Genomic DNA, 23131 nt, shown 5'->3' with positions numbered 1-23131 from the left:
TGGGCAGAAATTTCAAAGTTTTTAATGTTACCAAGTTATTACTACATTTTACCAATTATACAATTTTGAAATTTCAAATTTTGCATGAAAAAAAAATCACTGCTGTAAAGCAAGAAAAATATTTTTTAATATTTATCCATATTTGCATATCATTACATTAAATAATCTCATGTACATAAGAACATAACATTTGAAAGTTACTATTATTAGGACTGAAACAAATGGACCCAATTACATTCCTTTGAAATGATTAAATATTCCTGTCTCAAAACATAAATACTACTTTTGATTTTTGTTTATTCATTTTAGTTGTATAAATTTGAACTTTTTGATGAAAAAGCTGATGAATTTAAGCTACAATGGTTCATCAATATGCATGCATATTCCTGTTTATAAAAAAGTCAGTCTCAAAAGTTTGAGAGACATGAGAAAGATGCTAAATACATTTTTTTAGATAAATCTACCGCATGTATATGCATTAAAAAAAAAAAAAAAAAAAAAAAAAAAAAAAAAAAAATCTGCATAATGCATTAGGTGACCCTTTTGAGTTTAAGTTTTTCTCTCATTTGCAAAGTTTGGTTCCTGTATTAAAAACTATATATTTTTTCAAAAATATGTATCCAGATCAAAATAGACCTGCATATATAATGAAGGTAAGAATCACAATTTTAAAAGCTCTATGATAATTCCAGGTTTTCCTGGAAATGGTTTCAAAAGTTTTGGCACTGATTTTCTGACCAGTATTATGGATTTTAATTCAACACTTTCTTGGACTGACCTATGGACTGAATGGTGTAGGCACAGCTGCCCCAGCACATTATTGGCACGCGGGGGTCCTGCTCGTTTGGGTGCACTTTAAGACCCACTTTATATGTAGCTGTCCCAAACGTGGTCAACATCTCCTTTATGGTGCTTGAGTACGGGTTCCTGACAGAAAGTAAAGTGTTTTATTAAAGATGATTTTTAACAAGGATGCTTTAGTGTAGTGGAACTACAAATGACTGGTAGTTTTGTATGTAGTTTTACTTTGGAGTGTAGTCCAGTTTGAAGCCATCAGGTGGAGGACAGTCATTAACACCATCCATATCAACACCATCAGCATCTGTAGCCTTGGCCTTCCTGTGAGCAGAGAGCAGGGCTTTCATCTGCAGAGATGTGATGTTCAACCACTGGCTCAGATCAGGCTGTTCAGAGCTGCAACAAACACAAACACTCGATCAAATCCATCCAATGCCCCATATTTTAATAGAAAAACAAAAATCATGCAACAGATGAACATTGGCCAAAAAGGTCCATTGTCATAAACGAAGCTGTGAAATGAATGTTTGAAGCACATCTTAACAAAAGTCACTTCCATACAAAGCAGCTTTCTGCTGATCAACGTAACGATTTCAAGTGACAACTTGAATTCAACTTGAGCCCGTTGCAAAATCTGGGGGGAAATTTGCACAATGGGCCTCATTCATGAAACTTTCGTAAATATTAGGGGTGGGAGAAAAAAAGAAAGAAAAAAGATTCACCTAATTATTGTGATTCTTTTTAAAACAATTTAAAAATCTATTGGTTTACCTCAATTTATTTCATTTTTTTTTCTCCTAAGAGGTGGTGGGGAGAAGTTAGCGCTTTGTAATTCCAACAGAGGGCGAGGTGTGTTCGACTTGGAGCAGCACCATGCAGACAGTCAGCGCATGACATCAAAGTGTATGTAAGCGCAGTGACGCTGCATTTGATGACGTCATATACGTTTAAAGCAGGAGCGAGAAAGCAAAACCATGACTGAGGCAGAGGATCAAACCTCTTCCAGAATTCTCTCTGCACCTTCACGTTTTGAATCCCAACTGCCAGGAAAACATGACTAAAACAGCATGCAAAGTAACATAGTAACACAGAACGTTTTATGCACCATTTACACGTGGTAAGGAGCAGGTGTAAATTTATTTCGTACCAATTAACGTTTTGAAAATATGAACATTTTCATGAATCTGAAAATTTACGTCAGCTTTACGAACGATTTACACAAAAATGTGTTCTTAATGACTGCACTTTAAAGCAGATGTGCCACAAAAATGCTGCAGATTTGAGCATGCCTAACTTACTGATTACTAATTATTATGGATTTACTAAACAGTTATTTAGCAGATGCTTTTATCCAAATGACTTACAGTGCAATGACAAATTAGGGTTAAGTGCATAGAGGTTTTGAAAAACCTTCATAACATCTTTTACCATCTACACTGTCGTATAAAGTGCACTGGGTGCTCAGGCTGTGGCAGTGTGTAATAATAGCAGCGCTGAGCTTATATGAGTGGGGCTTTCAGTCTCCTTATCACACAAAAGGATCAAAGGGGATGCCCGATTTATTACAGATGAGAGTATTACACTAACACGGTCCATAATCAGACAATCCTCTCCATTCATTTACTCATTCACGTGTATGTGGAGTGTTAATCTGAGAGGTCACACTAATTATCTATTACTTGCACTGTGAGAGCTTCATATATTACATGTACTATACCAAGAGTGCTGCAGGCATGACTTTTTATAGGCTATAACACGAAAGAGAGTTAGCATTTCAGCACTTCCGGTTTAATGTGTAATAATCACAAACTTTTGTTGGTCAGAGATCTTATTTTCTGCAATAATCCAAAAGCCAAGAGAAAAATCCTATTGGGTTTTGTCAAGGGAATCGTGGTGATGCTCAATTCTGGGTTGGCCTATAAAAAAAGTAGAAGCTGAAGGTGAAAGTCAAGTGTGTGTTTGTTGCAGTACCTGCAGCTGGTCTTTGTAAGAGGCAGCAGAGGAATGACTGTGTTACTCAGACATTCACAGAGTGGACACAAGAACTCTCCGTTCTCCACGTCGTAACTGGTGTGCACACGTAGCCTCTGCTGCCTGCGCTGCTCTTTAGCCTGCACTGCTTCAAAATACCTGCAGGGGGAGACATTAGATACAGTTACCAAACAAAAGAATGCTAAAATAAATACATGACAAACCTGACACTGTGGTCATTTTGCAGGGGTGTGCATTTGTGCAAAAAAAAAAAAAACCTTTATAAACAGGAAAAAATTACTTTGAAGACTTTTGTGCTAACCGAGGGTTTGAACAAATTCATTTTCAAACATTTTTTAAAATGTCTAAAACTACTGAAATGGTGGGCACTGCTGATGCATGTTACATTCCCAAATTAAATATTCTAAACAGTTTACAATGAAATGACTTATATTTTACAATAATTTAATTTGACACTTCTGATATGGTATGTCACACTTCTAGAGAATAGACTATATGACTGCTACTGAAACAGTATACTGATTTAATTTTGGAAAAAAAACTCAAAATAACAGAAGGTGGGAACTCTGGGATGCGAGTTAGACAGGCCTTTGTAAACTACTGTGCTTGTGGAGTTATAACTAATGCATCTATATGATTAGATAAATATTAACAGAGGGGTTTTAAGAGTTTACTGCATGTTTTATACTACCACTTATGTCGCCGCTAAACTCTAAAATGTTACAGCACTCTTCAAGACATAATGCTCTTAACGGGTTAAATCTTTGTCATAATTCTTTTAAGCACTAGATGGTTTAAATCTTACAACAGGTGGAAACAATTGAATAAATGAGTTCATACAGTTCAAATAATTTTGCTCTGATAGGAAGAGAACATTTTTCGGCATATGGAAGCATGTGTTTCTCATTTTTCATGATGATTCTTACCTCTGCCAGCAGTGCGAGTGCATGATGTGTCCGCAGCTGCCTGTGTGTGTGCCGAACGACAGGTCAGGGTGCATGAAGAGAGGGTCATACTTATCTGCAACACAAACACAATGCATTCATTAAAGCTAACGTGCACTTAAATGCTATGATGACCCAAATACACACATATAAAGACATGCCTGGGTTGTGTGGAGGTCTCTTGCGGTTTTTGGACATGACTGTGGAGCGCTGGACAAAAGCAGCGAGCACCATGGCTTTGCCGTCAGTCCTGATTTCCTGCTCCTCCTGACATAGGATACACGTCACCACCTGCCTCCTCTCACTGCCGCCTGCATGCCACCGCCGCGGACCCACACAGACCAGTGTAGTATCACACGAACTGGGGCTATAAAGAGAGAGAAATTAGAGGAAACTCATGTTTGATTGTGTTATTTTCCGGCGGTATGCGTGTGTACCTGTGCTCCAGAGTGGAGGAGGTGGAGGGGTCGAGCTCCTCCAGGCTCTGCTGGAACAACTCTTTGTTCTCGTTGATGAAGTGTCTTTGCATCTCTGACATCTGAGCCATGATCTTCTCCCTCCGGAGCCGCGCCATCTCTGCTTTCCTCTTCCGCTCTGCCTTATCTTTATCCCGCACCATCTGCACATAGACATACATCCAGTCAGACAACAATGATACTTTAACGGATCATGATACAAGCGTGTTATGCTTCCTATGCTCACCTCCTCTTGACTGTGCCCTGAGCTGTCACTGGGGGGCGCACTGGCCGTGCACTCCCGCGTGGTTTTGATGTTGGCCACAGTCTGCAGATACACCAGTAATATGAAATATGAACACCTTTTTCAATGTTTAGACTTAAAATAGAGAAAAATATAGCAAGAAATTCAATTAATAAAACAACTAATAGAAACAAACTAAAAAATAAGCTAAAATAAAAACACTAAAATAAATTAACATCATAATCTTACACAAATGCATTAATATAATGTAATATATATAAATATATATTTTTATAATTAATTAAAAACAAATATTATACCAAAACAAAAAAAATAAACTACTAAAATAATTTCTAAATAAATCTAAGAAAAAAAGGAAAATTTGTAAATACTAAAGTTCAAATAAACAAAAATATAATAAATAATTAAATAGTAATAAATTAACCAATAAAATAAACTAATAAAACAAACAAATGCCTTTTTTTTTTGCTTTCCCCTTTTGTATAGCTGAGACATTTACACATTTGTTCTACTGACAGGTGGCTTTGCAATGAGATTTGGATCAGCTTTACCTTGAGGATCCAGCGGATCATGTCCTTGTGCACCTCCAGATGAGGAGCATTCTGCAGGGTTTCCAATAGAGCCAAGATACTGGCAGTGTTAGCAGGAGCCTCACCTGGTCCTACAATGAAGAGATTCAATCAGCTCGACTCAGAGAGGTGTGTGTGTGTGTATATATGTATGAGACAGAAGAAAGACATACTGGAGATTTTGAGAGTGAAGTTGAAGTTGGTATCATTATCTTCTGCGCTGCTGATGAGATGCTGCTGTTCTTCCACCAGGCCCATGCCTATGAGATGCAGTACCTGCAGGTGGTAAAAGCAAATTTATGTCAAGATAGCGTTCATGATAAAGTTACTTTTGCTGGAAATTCATTGACAATCATTTAAATATTAAAAGGCCACAAAATAGCGCCTATTGTTAATAATCCAGAGATTTAAACACTTTCCAAGTGAACAGTACTCGAAAAGCATACATTGGGCATAGGGGTGTCCCCGATTAAGGATTTCCATAGTAGAATCAGAATTTTCTAATTTTGCCGATAGTCGACTGATAGTCAAATCATATGTTTGGGGGCGGGGGGGAAATGCAAGAGTCGAGTCTGACATTAGCCAGTCATAATTACTGATGTTAACACAGGGAAAATGTGTCATAGATGCCTCTTAGATACAAAAATAATGTTTTATGTTTTGATTGAAAGATAGTTAACATTAAATGTCAGCGAAACCCTAAGAATTCACAATATTGTTTTACAATAGTGCCCTCATTATAATGTTATGTATATGACAGTTATTAATATTAATATAAGTAAGTTTGCATTGCTCGCGCTGCGCGCTGACGAGATGTACTACAATGAAGCGCTTTACCACAACTCAATCAAATGCATCTTATACGAGATAAATAATACTATATACACAATATATATAAACCGGCTGAAATGTTTTGAAATAACTTGTACCCTACCTGATCGAAAAAATCTTTCGACACAGACAGGGTCTTTCACTCTGCCCTTTCACTCATTACAGTATTAATCTAAAGCTTATTTCTTTTCAGATTCTTATTTACAGCATTATCTTAATAGGCTGTATTAACTTATTGGGAGAAAACCATGTGAAACCAGACATTTGAGCACCCCCATGTAGCCAAAATGGCATGATCATAACACCCCGCGAATATTCAACTGTGAGATTGGGAGTCGAATCAGGCTCCTCCTATCGAAGCATCGAATCGTCGACTATTCGGGGTCACCCCTAATTGGACAAGTATTAATGCTAATTATTAAAAATCTATTATGCTCTTATATGAGAGAGAGGTCCAGTTTGTGGAGGTTCTCGCTGTCCCTCACACACAGACGTACCCTCTGAAGCATGGACTCAGACCAGTGTCCCCCGCTGGGCTCCATCGCCCACTGCAGCACAGCTCCCAGAATCCCCAGCAGCACGTCACACTGAAGTATGTTCACCAGGCTGGCAAACAGCGGACAGAACCGAGGCAGAACAGGTGGAGGCAAAACTAAATCAAACACACATGAAAATCTGTTTTAACACTGGCACGGCCATCACATAACAGCAGGGCTGCACAATTAATCAGAATAAACCAAAACACGTTATCAATTAGTAAAGACTGCAATTTACAATACATATGTGAGCAGCTCATTGTCCACTGGTGTTTGTAACCTCTCGGTTTGCAGTAAATGGAGGTCTAACCTGCATTATAACGCTTATAACATGCGCCAACCATCTTCCCGTACTTGTAAGGAATGCACTTATCAGCAAAAGAGTAACTTTAAAGGCCCCCCGCGGACTTCCGTCAAAACAAAAGTTTGATACAGTTGTAATGTAAAATAAAATTATATTATTTTTCTTAAATATTTAATTTTATTTCACAGTGAAGTATTACAATATAAATATTAGTAATATACATTTTTTGTATTTAGTAATTTATTTGGTTATACTAGAAGTAGAAGTAACAACTACACCAACAATACGATTATCAATAAATCATTAAATTATTTAAAATGAATTATTACTATTATTATTAAACTGAAGTCTTAAAAACAAGCAAAGCAAACAAGGATTTATTTTTCTTTTCAAATTAAAATCTTTTTTTTTTGAGAGAGAGATATTCATCATTATATTTTTTCCTCACATTTTGCAGTCCAACATAACGCTATGAATGTTTTCTTTGCTGCCCAATTTAGATCACCATATTCTCAAAATTTGTCAATAAAAAGTGATTCAGAACTATAGATTTGAAAAAAATAAAATACATTTAAAAAATGAAACAAGACACTTTAATTACGCAATGTGCTTTTCTGATTGAAACATTCGAATTGTTTGCCCTCACTTAATGGATGGTTGGGTCTGTGTGTGTGTGTGTGTGTGTGTTAATTTAGTACCTGAATCTTCCCCATTTTGCCTCTTTATTTTTCTCTGGGCCTCTTCAGCCTGAAGGACAAAATAATAAATAAATAAAATGGTTTTTAACCATTTTTAACAGTTGTTCTTTGCGAGTTTCAATTTCAATAATGCAGTGTTACCTTAGACTGGTCAGCTCTGGAGTAATGGTGGAAGTAAAGGTTGAACATCTTGGCACACTCTGGCCTGAGTTTATAAAGTCCTCTACCAGTTACACCAGGCTTCCTGTACGACAATTCACACAGGCTTACACACAGACCAATGCAACTCTTTGGACAACACTCTTTTATTCAGGACACTCACTTAAACAAAGCCACATTGTCGATGACCCTCTCCATGCCGGTTTCCTTATTCTCCTGTGTGTAGAAGGGTGTGTAAAATGCATTAGCACAAACTACCAGTAGGTGGCAGTCAAAAAATAAAAATAAAAACTGTTCTGCTAATCTGTCCCGCTTTAGATCAACAGAAAGTTTACGACAAGATCACTCCTTATTAAATTTAATCTTCTGACTATCATGTGCATTTGTAAGTTGCTATAACAGCCCAGAGATCATTTATAAAGCTATTCTCTGTTTAATACAGACCATGATTAGGGATGGGAATTGTACAGAATTTAATGATGGTTCCCTAATGGCAGAAATTAACTGCTTTATACAATTATTGGAATAAGAAGGCTAATACTGTTCACATTTTTAAAATGACTGCATCTTGCTTATCTCCTATATTTGCATAATGTTTTTTTCCCCATCAGATTTCATATTTGCTTATGATCTTGGGCAAAGGTGAGACTGTGAGGGTTGACTTACATTCTCAGGCAGGGCTTTGACCAGCTCGCTGTGGGCCATGGGTCGAATGCATAGCTGGTGAATGATCTCTCGCCTTATCTCATCAGAGCACTCCACCTGACCAACACCTGCTGTGTATCGCTCCCCTGCAGGGAAGAAACGAAGCATGAAAGACTTTTTTTTAAACTTTCTATGGTGTCAAATAAGCTTAATACACCCGTATAAAAACATTTAAAGGACGTGCGTTGAGAAATATTCACTCACCCACGATCATAATGACCAGATGCAGCATCTCCTCAATTAGTGTATTATTCTGCTGAACCACGTCCTGAGAGACAGAGAGAGAAACAAGTTACTGGCAATATAAATGAGTGCAAGCAGAGAGAAATCAAGAAAAGAGAAAAGAAATGGGGACAAAAAGTGGTTTGGAGGCAAGCAGACCTTGTTAGCATTCTCTCTGCTGTATCTCTTCCTGCAGTCTGCTGAGCTGAAGATATGATAGAGCTCAAAACGGCTCAACATGATCATCAGGAAATGGTTTGGATCCATCATGGAAGCGCCAGCCTAGATCCAAAAACAGCATGAATAAGAACTTATCCTTAGCATAGAGAAAATTAATCAAATTGTGCTAAAAGGATTCTTGTACTTTGCTTTCAAAATAAGCAAGCGCATTTTCCTGCCAAGCTGTCATTACTGCAATGCACCCAGATGCCTAATATTCTCCATAGATTCTTGATTCTCTACAATTGCTACAATTTTAATAATATCAGTGTTTCAGCACTTTAACCAATGAATTTCAATGACATTTCCACAGTTAACTGATGACATAGTTTGGGGAGATCTATCAGTCAAATTATCATTGTGCGTATAAGCATTAACATTCTTATTTTAAAAACTGTATAAAGCAATTCAACTCTGATATTGCAATATTTTCAAATATAACAGGATCGAACGTGTCCTGAAGGCTCCTTTTGTATTTGACTGCCATATTAACTAGGAAAAATGCATATTGACTACAGACATTTCTATAGCTTAAGGCAGAAGGGAAAAAAATCAGATTTTCCATAACTGTGGACTATTTTCCACATAACAGTAATACGAATATTGATACAGAAAATTGTGATAAATGAATTACAACTTTAGGAGCTTTTAAAAATATATCTTTTGTATTGCAACATTTTTAGCACATTACATTGAAGCATAAATATCTTCATTAACTAAACTGAATGCAATCCACTTTTTTTTTTTCTAAAATAATTTCTTTCTGTAAAATTATAAATACTTTTGTTTTCACTTTGGACTTAAATACTTTTTGGTTAATCATTTTGGAATGAAATATCTTCACACTACTGACCTGAAGCATGCTGAGGTCTTTATCGAACATCTCCACTCTACACTTCACATTGTGATAATAATATATCTGCAAAAACAATCCAAGAAAAAGCACAGTATATTTTAGGAAAAGGCATCAACACTAGCAATCACACTGCTAAATGTCTTGACTACAAAAATAAAACACATTTATAAGCTTCTTACCTGATTGACCAAAGAGAAGCCATTTCTTCTCCACATCCCAGCATGCACCTGGGCACAGAGTACAAGGCAGCGAAGTGGATGCTCGATCAACATGGGTGGACTCAGTTCACTCTGTGAAAAACAAAGAGTCCTCAGAAATCACCAACTCTTTTGCAAAAATTCTCATGAACCAAAACCCACAAACTTACCAGTGGCAGCTGCTCGGGGAATCGATAGGCAACCTCAATTTTGCTCAGCAGAGCATGTAAACCTAACAGGAAGAGAGAGAGTTCCGGCTCAGTTAATATGTGGTGTGGTTACTTCCATCAACCACTGCAATTTCAAAAGTGAACTCTTATATTCCATACACACACAATGATAATTCAAAGAACTCTACCAGATTTATTCTCAAAATTTGTAGAATGTATACAGCCTTGCTGCACTGTGTGAAACCATGTTGGACTGACCTGCTAAAAGCCGGGACACAGGCAGGTGTATGCTGACTTTCTCCTGAGATACGCAGTAGCGGATGGTGTCGACGGAGTGGCCGCACATGCTAAGGGTTATGGGCTGCTCCCCATCTGTGAAACCACTGTGGCAGTGAGTCAGCGCACTCAGGCACTTCTTATAGGCTTCAATCAGCACTCGCTCCTGTACATGCGACAAATAATAGGCTTAAATCAAGGCCCCATTGTGCATTATGGGTACTAAAGTGACTCGGTGTCTAACATGCACTTACATCACTGGCACACCATTCCTGCATCATAGAGATGATATGTGTGAGCTTCATCTGTAAGGTGAACGCTGCCTCCCATTCTGGCTCCATCTCTATGTGCTGCCCCACCTGACGCACTACTGGGTCCATTCCCTGCAAAGAGGACACACACAGAGCTGTTTTAGTGCCCGATTTCAAATATCACTGACAAACAATCTTAAAATCAGATTGGTAGTCACCTGCATGCATTTTAGCAACTCCAAGAAGGCATCGAAACCTTCCAGATACTTGTCCCTGAGCTGGTCGGTCCACTCTGTTGGACGGCTTATCAGGACATACCTGCATCCAAGAGAAATCCATCATGACACGCATCTCGAGAAATGGGAATTTTAGACACAAAAAGATAACAGTATATGAAGTCCTTCCTGTGTAAATGGGCGGACATGTTCAGGATCTTACTTGAGGTCTCCTATAAGGCTCTGGACTCGGCGGAATTTGAAGGCCTGTTGTGCGGTGTAGCGTTCAAACTGAAAGCGGCCCTGCAGGTCTCGGTGTCTGAGGTGGTCCATGAAGGTGCGGATGATGGTGGTCATCAGGTTCTCTTCTGTGATCAACATTCGCGCCTGGAAAATATCACACACCACTGCTACATCTGACAGACCGCTGGAGGTTTGGGTGGTAAGCTGTTTTTCTAAATGCGAAATTCACATTTATTGAGAGGAGAAGATGAGATAGAAGAGAACACAAAAACAAAGCCAAGGCAAAGGAAGGAGGAAAGAGAAAGCAAATGTGGAAGTGCAGAGAAAAATTAAAGAGGGGGAGGGAAGTGGAAGAGCGAAGAGGATGAAAACAAGAGTAGTGAAGCAACCAAAAATATTAGGCCAGAAACATTTTTTTTGGTTTTGGCAAAACTAAATGATTTACTGTTGTTTTATTAGTACTTCTCCAATGATGCATTATGACTATGTCAAGCTACGACAGACACCTGCCAGCTGTAAGGACAATACTGATATACTGATTTTAACTGATCTACAATTTCGGTTTGATGTGCGAACAAAACTACTCTAAAACATGCATGCATGCCATCCAATAATCTCAATAAGATATGAAAGTCTAAAACCTATCAAATTCTAAGATAACTTGAATAAAAAAAAAAAAAAAACAACAACAAAAGAACTTATAAACTATGTCAAGTAACTTTACATGTACCTCAAGAAAGCCATTCAATGTCCACGTCTCATTCGTCAGCTACAAAAAAAAACAATTCTAGGAGTATTTTGCTAAATATATGCACTATTACAAATTCAATATATTCTTTACCTGTTAGTGATGTCTTGTTTATTGTAAGTTTGAGTACATTTGTCATGAAAACAAGTTATTACAGTAAATTTAAATATTTGGATTTCAACTACAACATAATTATAGCATTACATAATTATATATCATTACAAATTTTACACAAGCTATGTGCAACTTTATATTTGCATACAATTCAGCTTTTATTTGAGTGTTGATTACTATCTGATTATTAATTGATAATACTATATTGTATTTGGCTAACTGAAAACTTAAATTTCAGTTTTGATAAAAAAAAATAATAATAATAAAACTAATTTCAGTGCATCACAGTAAAGAGGAAGGAACCAAGAGTAAGGAAAGAAACGTGAAAAATGGAAAGGGAAGAGAAAGCGTGGAAGGAAACTGATCAAGAGACCAAAAATGGGAAATGACAAGCCTCTTCCTCATGGCAAGCCGTCTCTCCCTGCACATACTTACCAGAGAAGGCACGGTGAACATTTGCACAGAAAGATCAGTGACGGAGAACTCCCTGTCATGGTCGTCCTTCACGTAGTCGCTCTGCAAGCGCTCATAGTTCTGCAGGCAGTGGTGAAGGAGGCAGAGGAGAGGAGAAAGAGGCAGAAGAGAAAGGAGAGGTGTGTGGGATTGGCGGTACTCACCACAGTGGGGGCGGTGAAGAGCTGCACTGACAGAGAAGTCACTGACACTACACGCTCATGATCATCCTCCATAAAATCTGTCTGGAGGCGCCGGTAATTCTAAGGGAAGGGGGCAGATTCACCTTCCGGGTCAGAGGTCAGGGGCATCTTCAGTTATGTCCCCCGACTCGGTTCGGTGTCTGGCACATACGGCTTGAAGTTTCACCGCGGCACTGGGGCACATGTGGAGCCGGGGGACTGGAGCTAAAGCTAAACTTTACACACTGACTTTCTAGAGTTGATTAAGCTAACTGAGTTAGGGCCCTATGGTTTCTGCAATGTGGAAAACGCAAACAGAATTGCGCAATGGAGTCATAAAAAAAAAAAAAACAATGTGGAGTATCACTGAATTATGCAAAATTTGAAATAAATCAAAAGCAGGGTTGTACACTTAAAATCATAATCGCAATATGGACAATGATTGAGTTTCATTTACTGCACATTCTTAATCATGTGTAATGCTTGTGGTGTTTTCAGCATCCGCAGTCTCATTATATGAGGAAATTAATTTCATCTCCAGAGCTGCTCTGAGAGTCACTTCACCAGCATTTCACCATTTCATTTGATAAAACTTATACACACACTCACAAAAGCCCAAAAGGTCTTCACGACAACCCACCTCAAAAAAAAAAAAAATGAGAGAAATATATCACTATTGTACAGTAGAATATACTTATCAAAATAATAAAGCTTTATTTTTAAAGAATCAGACCATTTTTCCTGCAAGTTTTCAGTAAAACTCCACTTTGCAGCACTTTGTTTCCGAAAAAATAAAAGCAAGTGTTCGATTTTAATTTGATTACATTTCAAAACATTAAACTGTCTATATTTTATGCCTTCATTTTATTACAGGCATTTTTCATTAAAAGTGTAAATCATAATTAAATAAATAAACACCAACAACACAGAACTTCTGAAAAAATTAATAAAACGTGTTTTAGGACCAAATTGTTATTTATTTATATATATATTTTTTTTATTAATTTAATAAATGTGTTTAATTATGATTAAATAAAATTATTAATTATTTGTAATAAATTATTAAACTGTTAAGTAGGAAAAAAAATACAGAAATATTCAAATTGACAAATTTGAGAAAAAATTAATTATAATAAAACATTTCACAGGGCCCTACTTCAGAGTGCACTCTAAGAGAAAGATTTCCTGCGGTCACGGCATGACTCGGTCAGTCGGAGGACTGCAGCTGGCAGCGAATCAAAGACAGCAAGAGCAGCTCCGCTAAGTCATAGCATCTCTCTCTATTACACATGCTCTCTCTCTGAGACGATACCCCTCACTGAACAGGGAATGGCTGCTCAAACTCTCCCATCCTCCCAGATCAGCTGAATCAAACAGTGTGAAGTGAAAGTGAACTGGATATTCAAGTGTCAAACTTGGCACAATCTAACCAATTCATATGACCGTGCAGCAAGTTTAATCTACAACATCCTGTTGATTACCACAGAAAATAATCAGTATTTACACTCAATCAGTATGAGTGCAAATTTTCTCTTTTTCACTTTTTGGGGCTTCATGGGGTTTACTGTCAATATTAAGTCTTACCTTTGCAAACTGGATTGCAAAAAGTTTCTTGTACTTTGTATCCATGAGTAGGCTGCTCATAAACAGCTGGTGGTAAACATTTCTCGCTCCTGCAGGAAACACAAGATTAGATACTTAGAACTTAACTGGGTGAATCTCACAAAACCCATTAAGAACATGTTCCAGAATCAAACAAGAAATTATGGTTACACTTCATTTTAAAGTATATAATACAGTATTGAGCAATATTAACAACATGTACTTTCTATAGGGTTAGTTGCTTTAATTACATAATTTACTATACAGTAGTAAGTATATGTAATGTCTAACAAGAACACTGAGAATGGAAAGACACTCAACTAAAAATGGGAATAAAAAGGTAAAATGTACAGACACGACAGTAATGAGACTTGGAAGGGAAATCAGTCTTGTCATGAAATGCAAATAAATTTCACTTGTCCTAAAATATACTTAATGTTCCTAGAATGCTAAACATCTTAATCTGTTTTTCTTTTGATTTTGGGGTAAAGTGTGATCTGAACAAGCTTCCATGGCATTCACTGTGTGTTTCTCCATTGCTGCAGTACTGATGTCAGCAAACTCTTTCATTCACCTTTCCACATCTTGGAGTCACAGAGCATGAGTGTGTCCACCAGAGAAGAGTTCTCTCCCTCCGGTCCTCGCTGCAGACCCACCTGACACAGGATCCTCCTCAGAGCATCTGATAGGAACAGCAATAAACTCAGGCACTGATTCTTCACAAACACTGACACAAAGCACACTGCTAAATTAAAGAGGTCATGGCATAAGAAATCAAATTTGCCTTGATCTTTCAACATAAGAGGACTTTGTACCATTAAATCATCCTGCAAGTTTCATAGATTAAAATGTCCTCGCAAATGATTTCACAACGCTTTGTCTCTAAATGGCAGTTTTATTTGGTTAAAAAAGTTAACATAAGTAAACTTCAGGATACACATTAAAATGGTAATAAAAAAAACCCATGTCAACACCCAGTTAAACACCTAAAACTGGTGGTAGTATTTGGTAAACTCAATTACTGGATCCATTGCAAAAATAACAAAATTAACAACCATAAAAGCCTAATTTACTGTAACTGCTAAATGGAAAAGAATTTGGCTTTGCAGAACATTGGCTTTTCCAAAAGATCTTGAAATGAAAGAATTCAAAGGAGAAGGGGAGGAAAAAAAAAAGTGAGAGAAAGATGCAGAAACTGACCTGAGTATCTGATGATTTGGCCGAGCCAGGTGAGAGCTTTGAGAGCAAAACACTGATGAGCCACTACAGAGGAGTGCATGACTTGAACCCGCAGGGGTTTCGTCTGCCGACTCGTGTTCCTCTGAAAAACAACAAACTCCATTTACACAAACATTTTAATGATGCTTTAATCTCTGAAAAGTCGCCACCACAATGCTAAAATGTTTTGGATAGTTGCCAAGGGGTGTTATAATGTCCTCCCTTCAATGTCAGTCTATAGGACTGACTGCTTAGAGACTTTAAGTCACATGTATGCAGCATAACAATGCGAGGACATGCAAGAAACTAAGGTTTGATATTTATGATAATAGTGATGTTTGTTTAACCAAACACAACTAACAATCTTATTTGTGAACTATGCATCATTACCTGATGCTGATACTGCTATATGCAAATTGGGAAGCATTTCTCCATAAAACTTAAATGAATGTCCTAGTTAATCAGGCCTTTCAGTAAAGAGCAAAAAACCCAGTTGCTTTACATATCTGAGGCAAACGGATGGGATTTGCGATTGTTCAGGACTCACCACAATAACAGATTTGGCCTGCTCACAAAACTGGAAGTCCCCAAAGCGAACAGACTTCCTGCCCTGAATACAGTGAACAGAAGTAATCCATGAACAAAAGCAAGAACTAGCTGTGCTTACCCTTAAGCCTGAATCGTGGCACTGTGGAACTAACAGCAGGTGAACTTACATCTCTGTCCACGGTGGTGGCGAAACTGACAGCCTCTTTCTGAGTGCAGTTCACAGCTTTCTGTAGTGTATAGATGACCTGCTCGTACGTGTGGACCTCATCATTGAACAGCATGCAGTAGTAAGTGTCTCCACGCGCCCTTGAGAACAAAATAAGCAAGTTACATTCCTCCCAATATACTAACATGCATTAATCAAAAGCAATCATAAAATGTACAAAAGAAAAATTGTTCTTCTGATTAGGGATATTAGGGATTTAACACCAATAAGCTACTCAGACATTTTTGACTGATTCTGTTTTGTTGTTTAAAAAAAAAGAAAAAAAAAAAGGTTTTCTCAATCTGAGTGTTGCAAAACTTGGTGACCTTTTTAGATATGCAATCTGAAAAAAAAAAAAGACTTCGATGAGTCTAAACGGCCTTATAAAAAGTGGCACATTGGCTGACAAAACTGACTGACCATAGGAAATGAATGGAAAAAGAGCAATTTTTATAGATTAAAATCTATATATCAGCTACAATGTTGAACAAAAACACAAATATGAAAGGGGTGAGACTATAAAAGATTCACACCCAACCATGCACACACAGAGAGAGAGCGAAATGAATGTGTCTATGACTAAGCATTATTGCAAAAATTACACTTCAAAATTAACTCAGACAAGTGATAGTTAGATAGAAATGTTCATAACATCTAGAATTCTTGTGCAGCATTTGGATGCATAGAAAACCATCTACTGGCTGTTAGTGTCATTTATTTTTTAGCCAGATGGCATCAATTTGGGCAAAATAAATGATAAGTTCATAAATTTTCATTGTTTCAACAGAAAAGTGTACATTTTAGTTCCAAAAATGTGTGCATTTGCTGTACACAAAATCTAAAGAACTACATGACCTAAAATCCCAACAGAAGTAATTTGATGAACAATGTTAATACTTCAGAGAAATCGGTTTTGTCTCATTTCATTAAAAAAATAAAAATAAATACATTTACACTTGCTGTTCCTGGTCAAAAATGACCAAGAACAGCTAATATATGACTCTTCTTCGAAACGCTAAAGAGTCGTGGTATGAGTGCTAATGGGTCTTACGGGGGCTCAAGGCCTTCAGGTAGCTCATCCTCTTTTTCCCAGGTGAGCATGTCCACAGCATATTTGAGGATGATGGAGAAAACATTATATGTGCGAGCAATCATCTCATCGGACAGATTAGCCAACGGCTCCTGCCAAACAAAACAGGGAACACAAGGATTTGTTTCCAATATAACCCATATACTGCTCTAATAATCCTCAAGATCTAGTTAATAAGCTGTAATGTTGTGCCTATGAATATTACATCATGCTGAAGTATTTGTGTGGTACTGCCAAGTAAGCTTGAGAATTAAGTAGTATTTAGAATCAGCTGCATTAAAACCAGAATCAGTAAATTCCTCAATTCCCATTCCTCTTGTTGATTCGGTATTAGAGGTGTCTCACCTTCTGGGAAGAGTCACTGATATTGGGCTCATGTTTCTGACAGTAAGGACCCTTCTTCCAGGCCTCTGTGTCGCCGCAGTCGCAGAAGCCTCCTCCTCCTGAGGTGGTCATCTACAGAGAGCACAAAGAGCCACTTACTCACAAAGACAGCAGCACATGACGGCTCAGAGTTGACCTCAAGTCTCTTATATCTTAGAAATAATAGAGCTGTCATTGCCATGAAGTCATTAGTCAAGAGACACATGACTTGTCTGATCTAGTGTTCCTTAAAACGAACACACTTTCTTGCACATGCTATGAGGGTTAAATCAGAGACACCACAAATTTTGGGACACATTATACACTTAACCCTAAGAAGCCAAACATTATTGCCTGACATTTTACACACAAATATCTAGGGACTCTTAATGATCTGATTTTTGTAGAGTAAAGGTAAAAATAATTTGTATATTGTTAATAATATATGGACACTTACAGGACTGAAGCAACTTACTTGATTATCCATATAATTTTTAGAAAAATCATGTTAAATTGTGAGCATGAAATATGATCAGGCTTTTGAGGAATGTTTATTTGTTCATCTCTTATTATAGTATTGCGCTGCATTATATGTTTTGCCACCACAATAAAAAACTACAGAGCCTAGATCAGAAAATGTATCATCTTAGTAAGACATTATTGAGAGATTATTATAACTCTGCATTTTTTTTTTTGTCAGTAGTCTGCTATACTGTTATACAAATCTCACTGCCCTACATCTATCAAAGTTACATCTTACTTTTTGGCTATATAAATATTAGCAACTGCACCAATTTGCATTTTTCCTCAGTTTGGTAGATCTGAGGTGGTTTTTTTCCATCTTGATCACACTTTATGAGGCAATAAAGCCACAAAAAAAAAAAAACTCAGAACTAACTTCTCCAGCCATTTTTGCAACAACCTTTATGATTTTCAAACATTTTTTATAATTTTTTTGTATGAAGTCAACAACGTTTCAAACAAAGCAGTTACAAAAATCTGAGTCAGAGGTAAAAGTGCACTTAAATTAGAAAGCAGACTGTTCATTCTGTAACCTTTACAAAGATGTGCACCATGAGTCACAGTTGAAAATGTATGAACTATCACTTTGGCTGAGCCATAATGACTTCTCGGACTTAGTTTGGTTGGACAAATGTAAACAGAATTTTTTTGTTAGGGAGAAGTCAGGGTCCACGTGGCACTAGTGCAGCCAGTTTCTACTGCTCCAAATGGGACTGACGCAACACTTAGTACACTTACATTTAGTCATTTAGCAGGCACTTTTATCCAAAGCAACTTTCAAATGAGAACAATGGAAGCAATCAAAATCAACAAAAGAGCAATGGTATGCAAGTGCTAAGACAAGTCTCAGTTAGCCTAACGCAGTACACGTGTGTTGTGTTTTGTTTTTATTATATAATAAATAAAAAGAAAACAGATAGAATACAAAAAGAATGGAGAAGCTAGTAAATGAATAGAGTGCAAGTCTAAAAGGGGCTTTTTATATATATATATATATATAAAAAAAAAGAATAGAGAGTGCTAGAGTTAGAGGGTCAAAAAAGATGGAAGAGATGTGTTAGCCGGTTCTTGAAGATGGCTAAGGACTGGTCATTCCACCAGGAGGGAACATTTAATGTAAAAGTCCGTGAAAGTGATTTTTGGTATTTGACACTTTCTCTGCAGCTGTCACATACCTGAGTGAGATGTTTATGAGCGGTAAAGTGACTACTGTGTGTGTCTTGGTTTCCTCTTACCCTGTAGCGATGCTCTTTGTGAATGCTGCCTAAGAAGCACTGCATACACAGCACGCAGGTTGTATCAGCCGCACACTCCCTGAAAAGGAAAAATATCAAATGTGAATTACTTTACAGAGTAGAACTGCAGCTTTAAAATAAACTCGGTGAGCTGCCTAAAATTAAACCATTTTTAGGTAGCACAGGGACACTCACAGATGAATGCTGCTCCATAATGCTGTCTTTTTGATACCTCATTTTGGCCCAACTCTAAGGCAGCATGGCATGCATTCACATAAAGCAATCCAACTATTCACTTCAAGTGAATAACTCTATTGCAGTGTCCCAATTCACGTACTATCAGTCTTAAATAGTATTTGAAATTAAAATTAGTATGTCCCAAATTGTATTGTGTTGAAATTAGTATCTTAAAGGTACCCGGACGGTTTATTATTTCCGCTGGAATGTCAAAGTGCAGATCCGTGAACATTCTAAGGGCTAATATTGGCCATAACCCACTATGCTTTGAATACAAGATTGGTGGTCATTTATGTAAAGGGGTTTGAATGATTAATAATCAATATGTAACCTGATGCAAATCTTTTATTTATTTAAACTGCAATAACATTGTGAAATTTTATAAAGATACATTTGTCCATTCACTTTTAAATGCATTATGCTAAAACATAAGAAGAAATTCTCCATTTATACATTTTTTGGTGAAAAAGTTCACATAAATTTCAGCATGACCTTTAAAAAACTGTTTAAAAGTTCTGGTAAAAAAAAAAAGATTCCTAAATATTATGGTTTATATTGTTTGTTACTGGTAAAAGTTATTCGTGTTCACTTAGTGAAAAACACAGCTAAAGTTTATTTCCATACAAGGGCTTTCCACACAGCCTTTTCATAATTGTTGCGCGTGGTTTGCAAATTTAGAAAAAAATAAAATAAAATAGCAAGAAAGTTACACGTGAATCATGCTTTGTTTCATCAATAACTGTTGCTTAAAATTGGTAGACAGATTTCACTCAGGCGTACATGTTTAGTGAATGAGAGCAAATTATACCTCCAATTAAAATAAATAAATAAATAAAGCCATCTCAGAGCAAATACCAAAAAAAAACTAGGAGAGCTAGGGTATGGATCAGAGCCAGTGCCACATTACATGACAGGATTGAAAATGAACACCTGCACAAATTCTTAGGACGCAAGATATATTTCACACACGATTCACATCAGCCAAATCAGATTCTAATCTGATAATACCAGCATGATAAAGTATTCGGGATATGTGTGAGCCCTTTTATTTGTTTCTCGAAGAAACAGAGCAGAACAGTACATACTCCAGTCACCTCTGGCCTCTTAGCCGGCTTACAGTGATCTTGCCTAAAGGACTTAACCTCACAGCAACCTGACCTAATTCAGCCAAGACTTCCATGTCTGTGGGAACACACTGACCCACAGTATCCCAGGTCAGACAGCTACAACAACTTCAACAGCATACACGCATGGCTTAGGACTTGTATGGAGATGTAAAAAATGTAAAACAATTTAATAAATTCAACTGTGACATACACTACCAGTGAAGTTTGAAAAAAAAAAAAAAAAAAAAAAATTTCATGTCTCTTATGCTCACCAAAGCTGCATTTTATTTAATAAAAAACACAGTAAAACAGAAATTATTGTGAAATATTATTACAATTTCAAATACTATAAATTCAAATAGAAACCAGTTAAATGCTATTTATACCTGTGTTCCAAAGCTGAATTTACTCTTCAGTGTCACATAACCCTTCAGAAATCTTTTTATTATGCTGATTTGCTGCTCAATTATTGTTATTTAATTTTGATGCTCATTATTAACAATGGTTCTTAATATTAGCTTTTACCGATTAATATTTTTGTGCAAAACATTATACATAAACATTTTTGGATGAATATAAAGTATAATATAACAGCATTTCTGAAGGTGACACTGAAGACTAGAGTAATGATGCTGAAAATTATAGTTCAGTTTTAAAATACCGTATATTATATTGGAAAACAGTTATTTCAAATGTAATAACATTTCTGTATTTTTGATCAAATAAATGCAGCCTTAGTGAGCATGAGAGAGGGAAAAAAAAAAAGATTCCAAACTTCCAAAACGTACTAAATCATCTAACAGCAAGCAGCTCACTAAGTTTTGGAACAGAGCCACGATGTCTTGTCTTTAGTGTCTTCTGAAATCAAATGAATATGGAATCATTGTGAATGCAGTCTAGATGAGAATCAACACCTCTCTTCGGGTGGATCGGAAAGAGAGGATGAAGTATTGACATTGTACCTGCAGGAGTAAGTTGGCTCTCCCACTTTAAACACATGGCCACAGAGCTGTGAGGGCTGGTTGTTCTGTTCCAGCTTGGCCAATCCCACGGACGGCTCTTCCCCGCACAGGTACCACTCCAGCGGGCTCTGAAGCAGCAGCTGAGCCAGCAGGTCCTCATTCTGAGGGTTCAGGTTGGGGCCCAGGCAGTAGATCTTGGGGACGTAGCAGGCCAAGTGCTGGTACACCTCTTTGGGTAGGTTGCTCACCTGCAGCCATTTCTATGGACAAATGGGCAAAATATTAGACATACAAAAAATGTAAAATATTATTTATTTGTGCTACAGAGCAAAAGCAGACACAGAAAGTCCAAAAATTAAACTAAACCCGTAATTGGCAAAGTAAACAGGTCAGGTGAACAAAGGTCAGGCTTGAAAAAGAACACTAGTGGTCAGGTAGCCAGTCTTTGATTGCACTGCTTTCTTTATATTTGCATGGCCTGGAACATGGTCATTATCTAAAACATTTCCCACACAAGTTCATTTTCTTGCAAGAAGCTGAACAATTACATAAAGATAATTCTAGAGGTGTGTGGTATGACCAAAACCTTACTTCACATTAACACTATTTTTGTGGGTAAACAAAAAAAGGTTGGAAAAATAATATTAACACATTAGTTACATAACTTTGTGTTACTAATTATTACCAGAGAATTAAGTGCGAATGAGATACAAATTCACCACTTTTAATTATTTTTTTCCTCCTTTTCAAAATTTACACGTCAGACGAAGTTCAGGCATCAACCTTCTCATCATTTATCCCTTAAATTAGACACTTTTTTATTTTTTTTTAAATCAAGGCAAGTGAAGTTTAGTTGTTAACAGCTGCCAAGACCTCGCAACTTTATGCAATCTCATATGTATGTGTATATAAATATAAATGACCATTTAAAAGTTTGAATACATTTATTTAGCAAGAATGCGTTAAATCAGTCAAAAGTGAAAGTAAGGACTTAAAACGTTACAAAAAAAGTCTTCTTTTGTGTTCTTTTGAGAATTGTTCTATTCATCAAAGAACTCCAAATAATAAACATACAATGTTTTCAATAAATATAATAAGAAGGAATGTTTCTCAGGCAGCAAATCAGCATATTAGAATGATTTCTGAAGGAAAATGAAGACTGGATTACCAGCTTTTAAAATTGTAATAATTGCAATATTACTGTTCTTATTGTATTTTTTGACCAAATGTAGCCTTGGTGAGCATAATAGACTTGTTGCTGCTATAAATAATCTTACCACAAACTTTATTATTATATTATGGAAAAATAGCTTTTGTTCTAAAAGTGCTTAATTATTTAATAACCATGACAAAGAAAACATGGCCTCTGATTACGGTGAATTAAATACATAAATTAAGAATAATAATACATTTCAAGACAAATTTTATGACCGCATCAAATATTTTTAATTGACAATACAATCCCAGAATGAACTCAGACAGCATCAACCTTTTTTTTCTTTCTCCTAGGAAGCTCAAAGGGTTTTGTAACTACAGTGTACAACTCTGACAGCATGTTTCCGAAAGGAAATAGGCCTACTGTAACAACCTAGATGATGTCCAACAGCATGTGCGTGCCACAATCGCATGCTAGAAGGAAA

At 36.8% G+C, this 23131-nt stretch overlaps 1 protein-coding gene across 2 annotated transcripts in view; it reads right to left on the bottom strand.

The window, feature by feature from the left end:
- The window catches only part of ubr2 (ubiquitin protein ligase E3 component n-recognin 2), a 29167-nt gene that overhangs the window by 4850 nt on the left and 1186 nt on the right, over positions 1 to 23131 (bottom strand). Inside the window, exons 2-34 of one of the 2 annotated variants that reach the window (XM_079440668.1) lie at positions 21492 to 21751; positions 19187 to 19265; positions 17412 to 17522; positions 17028 to 17158; positions 15939 to 16077; positions 15770 to 15832; positions 15205 to 15325; positions 14579 to 14686; positions 13987 to 14075; positions 12385 to 12483; positions 10886 to 11049; positions 10666 to 10765; positions 10451 to 10579; positions 10179 to 10362; positions 9921 to 9982; positions 9733 to 9843; positions 9551 to 9616; positions 8638 to 8760; positions 8461 to 8524; positions 8218 to 8342; positions 7715 to 7767; positions 7534 to 7636; positions 7393 to 7441; positions 6352 to 6506; positions 5197 to 5299; positions 5006 to 5115; positions 4437 to 4517; positions 4172 to 4353; positions 3896 to 4101; positions 3717 to 3810; positions 2770 to 2928; positions 1027 to 1194; positions 779 to 927 (exon numbers count right to left, since the gene is read on the bottom strand). In XM_079440668.1, the coding sequence (XP_079296794.1) occupies positions 779 to 927; positions 1027 to 1194; positions 2770 to 2928; positions 3717 to 3810; positions 3896 to 4101; positions 4172 to 4353; positions 4437 to 4517; positions 5006 to 5115; positions 5197 to 5299; positions 6352 to 6506; positions 7393 to 7441; positions 7534 to 7636; positions 7715 to 7767; positions 8218 to 8342; positions 8461 to 8524; positions 8638 to 8760; positions 9551 to 9616; positions 9733 to 9843; positions 9921 to 9982; positions 10179 to 10362; positions 10451 to 10579; positions 10666 to 10765; positions 10886 to 11049; positions 12385 to 12483; positions 13987 to 14075; positions 14579 to 14686; positions 15205 to 15325; positions 15770 to 15832; positions 15939 to 16077; positions 17028 to 17158; positions 17412 to 17522; positions 19187 to 19265; positions 21492 to 21751 (3940 nt within the window). Of the gene's footprint in view, positions 1 to 778; positions 928 to 1026; positions 1195 to 2769; positions 2929 to 3716; positions 3811 to 3895; positions 4102 to 4171; positions 4354 to 4436; positions 4518 to 5005; positions 5116 to 5196; positions 5300 to 6351; positions 6507 to 7392; positions 7442 to 7533; positions 7637 to 7714; positions 7768 to 8217; positions 8343 to 8460; positions 8525 to 8637; positions 8761 to 9550; positions 9617 to 9732; positions 9844 to 9920; positions 9983 to 10178; positions 10363 to 10450; positions 10580 to 10665; positions 10766 to 10885; positions 11050 to 12202; positions 12302 to 12384; positions 12484 to 13986; positions 14076 to 14578; positions 14687 to 15204; positions 15326 to 15769; positions 15833 to 15938; positions 16078 to 17027; positions 17159 to 17411; positions 17523 to 19186; positions 19266 to 21491; positions 21752 to 23131 lie in introns of both variants that reach the window. The other variant, XM_079440669.1, reaches the window with a different exon arrangement.

The sequence above is a fragment of the Barbus barbus genome (genome assembly GCF_936440315.1).
Source record: "Barbus barbus genome assembly, chromosome: 18".
Lineage (NCBI taxonomy): Eukaryota > Metazoa > Chordata > Actinopteri > Cypriniformes > Cyprinidae > Barbus > Barbus barbus.
This window is presented reverse-complemented; position numbering and strand designations above follow the sequence as displayed.